Source organism: Anser brachyrhynchus, assembly GCF_964034855.1.
Source record: "Anser brachyrhynchus genome assembly, chromosome: 1".
In the NCBI taxonomy this organism is placed as follows: Eukaryota; Metazoa; Chordata; class Aves; order Anseriformes; family Anatidae; genus Anser; species Anser brachyrhynchus.
This window is the reverse complement of record NC_137694.1, coordinates 81,016,576-81,026,553: the sequence shown is the minus strand read 5'-3', so window position 1 is coordinate 81,026,553 and position 9,978 is coordinate 81,016,576. Positions and strand designations below refer to the sequence as shown.

At 36.6% G+C, this 9,978-nt stretch overlaps 1 protein-coding gene across 2 annotated transcripts in view; it reads right to left on the bottom strand.

Annotated features, from left to right (window-relative positions):
* Positions 1 to 1,014: 1,014 nt before the first annotated feature.
* The window catches only part of VWF (von Willebrand factor), a 148,218-nt gene continuing 139,254 nt past the window's right edge, over positions 1,015 to 9,978 (bottom strand). Inside the window, exons 49-52 of one of the 2 annotated variants that reach the window (XM_080564567.1) lie at positions 9,274 to 9,402; positions 7,303 to 7,342; positions 3,290 to 3,387; positions 1,015 to 1,358 (exon numbers count right to left, since the gene is read on the bottom strand). In XM_080564567.1, the coding sequence (XP_080420693.1) occupies positions 1,170 to 1,358; positions 3,290 to 3,387; positions 7,303 to 7,342; positions 9,274 to 9,402 (456 nt within the window). In that variant the 3' untranslated portion in view covers positions 1,015 to 1,169. Of the gene's footprint in view, positions 1,359 to 2,339; positions 2,628 to 3,289; positions 3,388 to 7,302; positions 7,343 to 9,273; positions 9,403 to 9,978 lie in introns of those variants that run through there. The other variant, XM_080564568.1, reaches the window with a different exon arrangement.

The following is a 9,978-nucleotide window of genomic DNA, read 5'->3' as shown; positions in this document are numbered from 1 at the left end:
CTGACCTTTTCTGCTAGACTTCTCAGGAGCACTCTTACCCTTCAGGACCTCTATATATACTTTTCATTATTTCAAGAAAGATTCTGCTAGAGCTGGAGAAACCATGATTTTTCACCCATAGCCTATTTCCAAGCTTTACAGATTTCATCACAAAAGTTTGGAAAGTTTAGTGTTGACAACAACAACCACCTCCCAGCCTCCCAGCTGACTTACCAGAAAGATACCTCAATTCAACAAGAAGTTGGAGTATTTCTTGTCTTGCAAAAAGATAAATGGAATAAACAGTTTTTTTTTCTTTTATACATTTTTTTTTTTAATTAGTATTTCCCATTAAAAGTGCTTGACCAACACTAGATTTCACCAACAACCACCCTCTGGAAATTCTTTTCCCTTCTGTAGCCTGACCAGACCAAATGGAATTTAAATCCTAATAAATTTATCCATGTCAGCAGTAAGTAAATTAAATCTGCCACTGTCAATTCCACTTTTGAAAGAACTCTAACTTTTTTAGCTAATACAACAGTTGAAGTTCTGGCATCCAGAATAAAGAGAGATGAGCTTTCTCCTTAAGCTGGTCTGTAGAAGTGCTGTGGTAAATAGGTTAAAAGCTGTCTCTAAGCCCCATTTACAGATGCTGAGGTTTTGCATATGGTATACAACATGTCCTTAGCACACAATTTCTTTGCATTCAACTTAAGGAGAAAAATGTATATGGATTACCGAAATATTTGGTTGCCTGAGCCATAATCATTATTGTGTACCAAGAACTCTGACTGTAAAGTGCCACATGCATTACATGCATACAGCATGTAATTAAGGTCTGAAGTGGGGAATGAAAGTACAAAGTCTCTGAAGTCAGTGCTAAAAGCTTTGGGACATGTTCTTTAAGTAGAAGCAACTGTTTCCGTTACCACACCATTTTCTTTTATTGATGAGGATAACTTTTCATGGTTAAGATGAAAGAACAATGCAATCTCAAATGTCTCTTCTATAAACCATACCAATACTGCTCGATTGTGCTAGTAAATTTTATTGTTTGTTATGCTGATACAATTAGTTAGTCAGAATTCTACTGAATAAAACCGTCTACAGAGAGGAAATGAGGCTTTCACTGTAAAGTTCTTTCATCATAAAGCTCAAGATTAAACCACTGGGCTCCTTCAAAATATTCACTCTGTACACTTCCGCAAATTGCATTCACACTGAGAGGCAGAAGGGATGTAATGTTGCACCACTGTGCCATTGGCACACCGGAGTGGGATCATGACTGCTGTTGTTAGAGTGGCTGTACAGCAGCTGCACACATCTTCCCATTTCCCCATCTGAACGGAGTATCTTGTATTGCTTCTACACTTGCCCTAGACAGAAAAAGAGATACTAAGTTTGAATAGTGCCAGAAACCCAGTGAAATCAAAATCTAGGTCTTCAAAACATCCATGGACTTCTTTGCCTGAAGTTCAGTGTTCTGCTGCAAAACATGAATGCAGAAACAGGTATCTGATTCCGGAGTGTGGGGTGCTAATCAAAGACTAATGTCTTATGAACATAAGCATAGCAAAGAAGAGATGAAGGAACTGGTCACACACAAAAAAATCTGTGCTTTAAAATACACTAGGTGATATCCAGCATTATTGTGTTGGCTTCTAAGCACACACAAAATGGTAGTAAGAAACACTCTTCTCTTATCACCTCAGCCATATGGGATGTGCATTCAGAAAGTGCGTTAGTCCAACTGCTGCAATCCCTTCAATTTTTCAGTTGTTTCTAAGATGCATTTCTTGTTGCTCTGCATGCTAAGCATGTACACTGTTGTCCACCTGGTTGATATTTCCATTGTTCTTCCTGTCTGATTACTTTCCAAATTTAGAACTAGCTGTCCATTACTTTGACATATGCTTTCATGATATAAAAACAAAAGACCTCACATCAAACTCTGTCAGAGTCCATTTGTTTTTGTGGTTTTTCATTTTTATTTCTGAGATTAATACCAAATATATATATATATGCATAGCATTATCAGGAAGAAGTTTAGGAAAAAACATAGTGCCAATCACAGCAGAAACATTTAGTTTGCTCAACATATGGCCAGACTCACAAAACAAAATCTGTACTCATGCAGGAGAAACTTCAGTACATATGACTCGATGGCTAAGAACCTGATTACCACTGATTTTTGTGGATAGGACAAGAGGTTAAGCATATATCTTCTTTTTCTTTTAATCAAGGGTAAGTATTGTTGTTCTTAAAGCTTCCTTTCATATTAAGTTTTGCATAGCAAATGGAGGCCCTGCATCAGTTACCGATGAGAAAAGCCTGGGCATGTGTACTGCTAATAACCTGTCCCCATTCTTTTTTTTCCCAGTAGTCACGATAAACTGGAAGATTCATTTTGCTTACGGCACCAGCTAAATATAATACTCAAGTAGCTGAGTGCAACGCAACTTCTTGGTTTCCATCCATGTACATCATCATTAGGTCTGCATACAAGGGTTGCATACAGTCCTTGTATGAAGCATGGTTATCTCAGATTGAGCAGTTGTCTTGCTGTGACCCAGTGAGCGAAGAGAATTTCCTTGTTGGATCCCAGTCTCAGGGAGATGGAAATATCCAGAAGGGATGCTATGCTCCTGTGTCAAATGAAAGTTGCTATACAAGTTGTAAGGAGTGTTGGGCAGGAAAATTCTGTACCATTAAGCTTTTAATCTGATTATGGAAATGAATAAGACATGCAGAACACAACAGCTTAGTGCTCTGGCCAACAGAGGAGTTATAGAGCTTACAGAGCACAAAAGTCAAATCACAGCACTTGAATTTAAACATCTGTTTAAAGCATCATGCATCTAAATACCTATTTACACTCATAAGCCAGCTTCAGAGCCTAAAGAAGGATATGTGTACCTAACTTTAGACTCAGATCTGAAAATCAACTTCAGTTATACTAAAATGAAAATTCTCTTCTGTGTAGAAAGTCCTCATTAAACTATTTCAGAGACATTCATTTCTGATGGAAGCAAAGGAGTATGAACTAAGCCTTCGCGCCTCAGATTGTGTGCCTTTTTGCATGGTTGCTTGAATACAGAAAATCCAGCATCACCAAATTACTTTAGGAAGTAAGTGTCAATTAGGTTTACACAGTTTGAGTGAGTCAGTGAGGACAGAAACTGATGCTCTGTTTACTGAAGTGTAGCCATGGTGGAGCCAGAAGGTCCCCTTGTGGAAGACAGAAAACGGGCAAGGGAGGCAAGGGAAGGTGTAGGGGTGGGTGTGTGGGAGTGCTTTTATTTTTTACCTCACAATGAGAAATAGGCACTTCCTTTTCAGCCACACATCCGTTGATGTTCTGATATTGCAGTCTGGTACTTACTGGTCGACATTCCTCTTCCACACCTACCAAGTTAAAAGAAAAAGGGAAAAAAAAATAAAAAGGAAAGAAAATAAAAGAAAAAAAAAAGCATTTGACAATGCTGGAAATTGCTTCTGTGTGAATGAATTGCTCTACATGGATAAAGCAGCTTACTAAAATTCCACTGGAGAACAGCTTTTCCCTCATAGATTAATAAAGGTTGGAAAAGACTTCCAAAATCATCCAGTCCGACCATCCACAACCACCAATTACCCACTAAACCATGTCCCTAAGCACCAGGTCCAACCTTTTCTTAAACACCCCCAGGGACGGTGACTCCACCACTTCCCTCAGCAACCCGTTCCAATGCCTGACTACTCTTCCTGAGAAGAAATATCTCCTAATTTCCAACCTGAACCTCCCCTGGAGCAACTTGAGACCATTCCCTCTCATCTTATCACTCATTATCTGCAACAAGAGGCCGACCCCCATATTTCTTTTCAGTTGACTGCTTTGTTTTAATGCTTCTTTGCAACCTAATGTCTGCCTTTTACTCCCTTTTGAAAGATTCTGCAAGGCTACATTGGGCAAGCCAAATGCAGAGGAAAATAATGAGGACACATGTAGGAACCCCAGTAACTTAATCAGAGAATCAGACTATCTTGACCTGGCTACTCCTGAGACTGTCACAAGAGACAGATCTCATTCCCTCAGAATGATGCCCTTCAAGATGAGTCAACGGAAGCAGCTCTCCAGATCACCTTATAGACTGAGATGGGTCACTGCCTACGGATGCATGGGACTCATTATGGGATGTGAGGGAAGTACAGCTTAGGGTTCTATAAGACTCACTAGGGGATTTTTTAGGGAAGGAACCAATGTTGGGGAAAGAGAGGAATCAGGGAGGATTGGGAGGAACAATGACAGGAATACAGATGGATAAAGGCATAAAGGTGGGGTGGTTGCATGTTAAACAGCTGCTTGTCCATAGTTTTGTCTGACCTCGCCCTGCCCAACTCAGTCTCTGTAGTCTCCCCTGTCTTATTAAACTCTATATCTAATTATGTCCTGGGTGATAGACTTTCTATTCTGTGTACATGTCTGTGTATGGAAGGTATATATATATATATATGGATTTTATACATATATAAATGTGTATATTAAGTGCCAGCAAGAGCACTTGGACCACAGGTCACAGGGCCCATGAGGATAGGCAGGATGGGACAACAAAACAATTACAGAAATACTATTGCAAAAAATCAAAGTTTGGGTCAACAGAAATTTTGCCACTGTCCTCAGCAAGCCATGAATTATTCTTATACTTGTTTTCCAGTACTTTTTGATGTTTTGCTAGTAAGTTCCCCATTTGATATTTTTGTTTGTTTGTTTTGTCTCTCCTGTCTAATGAGAAATTCACACAAGAAGCAGTAGGTCTGAATTTGTTATGTGTGGAGCAGCATACATAGCTTTCAATAATTTTTCTGTGTAAATGTCATCACCAAATTAATTGCCTGTGTGCCTTGCTAAAGCTTCGCATTTTATACACACACACACGCATATATATATAGACTAAAAAAAAAAAAAAGCTTGAAAAGTGTTTCTGACTCCAGGGCTCTTGGAGCTGCCAATTCTCTTTTAATGATTTCATAACTTTATTTGATAAAACTTCTTCACCTAGGAGGAATATGCAGTTTTGTCCACAGAACTGAAAATCCCAAACAAAATAATTGTTAGTCTCAACAACAGCTTTGCAGCCTTTTTGATCCTGACTTATTGACTTGCTCTCAAGTTACTTTACTTCTATCATTTACTTTTGTGTAGACCTTCTCCTTTGCAAAGTCAACTGCTTATAGTTTAACAGGACGTATCCAGTTGAGATCAACTGAGAAAAGACATAAGAAGCAGAGATGCAACTCATTTCTGAAGGGGGAAAATAAGGATTATCCTTTAAAATTAATTAAGTCCTTTGCTAGTACCACAAAAGAAAAAAAAAGAAGAAGAAAATAAGCCTGTTCAGTTATGTGCTCCTACACAAAAGTACTTAAAGCCTGTAACAATGCACTTAGACACACTAATGAACTGCAATTGCCAAGGTATACCATACTAAGAGGAACTGTTTTCTTAAACAACTTCTGCTCAAAGCCATGTAGGGACTCTACAGAGCCAAAGTCACCAGCCTAAACTGTGCTTTGAACTTGAGATAAGAAATTAATTGCCCAATTGTTTATGGTACTAAGGTGTCTGAAAGATAAGCTCTTTCAAGACCTGGGAAGGTGATGTAACCTACATCTAAGCACCTGTATCCATAAGAAACCGATTATTTTCTTATCTGAGCTTTAAGATTAAATAAATTACTCTGATTTTGCAGTATCTTTGCCAGATCTTGGCATTCCCTACAGAGTATGTAACAAACGGCATATTGCTACTGAGTGTCCTGGTTGAATTCCAGGTCTGAGAAAGATGTAATTAATGGGGAGAAGTGAAGAATGTTTAGTGTCTAGAAGTGTCAGATTGATTCAAAACCATGTGTTAATCACTGTTCTTCCTTTCATACACAAATCAACTGATAACTCACAATTAGTTGACTGCATGCAATATGTTAGCTTTTGCGTTGGATTCCTTTTTTTATGAAGAAATCTGAATAGACAAGTGACCAGGAATAGGACTGCACTATAACATGAGACTTCAGTTTTGATCTATATCCAAGCAAATGTCAATGGGAACGAGGATTTGAAGGGCCATGCAATATGGACTCAGTTAGTAAAGCCCATTCATCCCCACATCTTTTAAATATTAAGATGTTTTTCAGAGTAGGTAATTTTCAGTATTCCTTCCTCGAAGACTAAATATAGACTAATGCTCTCTTAACTAAATTACCTGTTTGAGTGGTTTGATGACAGTCTATCTCAATCGCTCTCTGACTTGCATTTCTAAAGGCAGAACTCAGTGGTTATGTAGACAAGCAATGGCAACAAACTCTGTAGGAGTTAACTTCTTTCATCAGGGGTATTATTACATCAGCAACTGTGGCAGTGTGGTGATGGGCTGCTATACTGGGCATCTTTTATTTATTAGCGCATGCATAGAGTAAAACAAGACATAATGGAGGACAGGCAAGATGTTGATATTCTGACATTTTCTTTCGAAAATATCAATCTTTTCTTTTTTTCTTTTTTTTTTTTTAATGAGCTACAGGTTTGGTGTTTTGTTTGTTGTTGTTCTGTATGCTTTCGGGTTTTTTACTTACCAAGGAAAACCTGAGAGGCTGTCTGTTCAAAAAAGCTTCAGAAATTTGTTTTAGAAATGAGAGCCCATCCTTCCTCATGTAAGGAAACCCCCTTCTACATTCACAGACTGACTGACATTCAGATTATCTACACAGTGATGCATGAAATTAAGAGTTGCTGGACTTACTCCTAAACTGCATAATTTAAGATGCAGGCAAGCTGTTCAACAGGCATGAACCATTGATAAGCATCTGCCCCACCAATTTTTTTTGTTATTACAATATCAAAAAATATTTATAATTACATTATTTTAACCATCTCTTTTTGCTAAATACATTTTAAATCCATTGTATATTCATGAAGTGGTTGCCTCACATATTCAGTATCAGGTTATGTGACTTGTCAACCTGTATGTGATACTGTTCCCATTCTTTTCAGATGAACAATTAAATATAACATTCATAATTCAACATCTGCAAAACAGTATATACTAAAATGCGTAGAGTATCTATTTCTTTCAAAGCGCTTGTGAATACTGCCAAAACACATGTTCTAGTGGAAAAAACATGATAGCAGTACCTGTATCAGAGGGGGTGACTTGTCCAATGGTTTATTTTGACTACATTGCTTACCCCTGTTTTATCAAAGTACATCAATGTCAAACTTTGCTTCCTACCCAGTAGCTTACACTCCCTGCAATTTCCAAACAAGTCTTTTCATTTATTTACTTACATGTGTCACAGCAGGTATTGCCAAGTTTTGCAATTCTCCCCTAAAACAATAAAACATACTTCTATTTTGGCACAAGCAATAAACATTTGTTCTGCAGAAAGCCTACAAAAGGATGTTATGTTTGAAACAGTGTATTTAGGTGAGAAAACTGCATTTCTATACTGTATACAAATATAAGTCTATATTAGTAATCATAATTTCATTTTAATCCATTTTAAGTTGTTGAACCTGTGATTATATTTGTTGAAAACTGATTGGAAATATTTGATGATTTTAACAAGTTCAACATTTTAAAATATTGCTTTTACCACAGTTTATAATAGCAGCCTTTTAAAGTAAACATGTTGAATACAAATCAATTTGGTGGTGAATACAAACCAATTTTGGGGAACCAGAGTGATAAAACCCACAACATTTATACGGGGAAAAAAAAAAAAAAGGAAAAAAAAAAAAAAAGGAAGAAAAGAGTGAAATGGTCCTACAATTTCTCTTTTTTTTCTTTTTTCTTTTTTTTGTTTGTTTGCTTCTTTGTTTGTTTTGGGGTGTGTGTGTGTGGTCTGTTGTGTTGTGTTTTTTTTGTTGTTTTGTTTTTTTTATAGCAATATAGATGAAAGCATGCCTGTTCCAAAACAACTGAAAATGTACAGTCAAAACATCATAAAATATCATCTGTGAAATAACTTTTAACATCCAAAAATAATTGTTTGTTTCATTAATACTGTGTAGGAAATAATTCTCACAAATAAACTATGGGGGAAAATTACTGAAAATTCATAGTGAAAGGGAAAATGGAGAATTACAATATTTATACTCTGGGTGATAACAACATTGTTTTAAACACCTGAATTCACATGCAAAATATAGGAGGATTTTTAAGGTTAAAAACAAACAAAGAAACAAACAAAACCCACTAAACTTTCCCTCTGTAACTAGACCAAAAAAGAGCTAATTTTATAGCTGAATTAGTTTTCCTTTTTTTTTTTTTTTTTGGAAGAGATGAAAATAAATGCACTTTGGGAAGTTTTGAATTATAAGTAAGCTATTCTCCCTTGTTTTACAATAGGGACCTTCACGATGTTATAATAATCACAAGGTTGTAATATAATCCAACATTACTCTAAATTTTGTTTGTATAAAAACCTGTGTTCTGCAGTGATTTCACAAAAAAAAAAATAATTAAAAATAATAATAAATTAGAAAAAAAAACAGATAATAGAAGCTTTATTCTTCCTGCACTTAACACATCAAGACCTCCCCCATTTGCTTTATGTGTATATTGAGAGAGGCTTGGGCATGAGCTTTGTTAAATGTTTCCTACATCCTGCCATGCATCCTGTCATGAAAATGGGACCAGGTGGATATAGTAGCTGTGTGATGCTTGATAAGCATCTAGGGCACCATGTGATACGTCCCTTCCTGGAGTCCATAGCCTGCACTCTGTTCCTCAAAGACAGGTGGACAAGTTTAGTAGGGTTTTTAATATGACAATATACTAAACCACTGCAAAGGTGGAAGCTTGAGCTCTTCCAGAACACAGGTAAAACTTTCTTTTTCTAATCTTGTAAGAGGGTAGAGAAAAAAATGCCTTAGTATTTCATACACATCACCATAGAAAAAAGGGGCCAATTTGACTGTTTTCTCAATATGCATAATTATTCATGCAGTTTTGCTCTGGATACTGAACTGAAAACACTGTGAGAACCATTTTCTTGGTTTTGCTGCTTCACATGGAACAGAATTACTGCAATCTCAGCATCTCTCCTGCAGCATAGCCCCACATAAAACCAGCATATATTTTAAAATAAAGAAAACTTGCAGTTTTCTGAATTTCAAAGAAAATTCAAATTCAGTTTAGCCAAGGTGCTGGGAAAGGGCTGGGGTTTTCCATCCCTAATACACATAAGGTACCTATATACTGAACCATAAACATGACAGTCTACTAGGAAACCTAGGGCCCATTTCATTACTTACACCTTCAGCCAAACATCTTCTGGAATCAAATGGAGGACAGCCAGTGATTCTCCTTTCCCAGATAAATTCCCCTTTCTCGTTTATTTTACAGGAGTGACTATCACAGCCATCCTGAAGTGATCCATTTGGCTGTAAAGATTTAGGGATTGTTAGATTTACACAAAAACACAGGACAATAAGTTTTCAGGATACAGTACAACCTGACTATTCCTTTATTGATATTCAATTAATATAACATGGTGGTGAAGTTTAAAAAACATGGAAATCGTCAGTAAACAGAATTGCTCAACAGAAATCTTCTGAAAATAATTGGTTACTTTTATAACAGTACTGATTACAGTTCAGTAATGATTGCCAAAACCTGACCTTTTTCAGTTCTTACTAGGGAAGAAATTTCCATTATCCACTTTCATTTAAAATTAGGGTTTGAATTTCCTGTAAGTAGCTGTTTGAGTTCCTATTCCAGTTAAATTTCTTTAATAATATTCATGCTTGCAGATATATCTAGATTGTCCTTCTAGAATTTTGCACTATGGTGTGAAGTCTCCTTTTTTTCTTTCACAAACAACAAAAAAAAAAAGCTTTCTTGAGAAAACATTCTGGGATATAAAAGATAAGGCTTTAGTAATACCATGCTGCCTAACCAAAAAAGAGAAACACAATGCACTTTTCTTGGAGCCATCAGAAGTCTGGGTTACATTTATA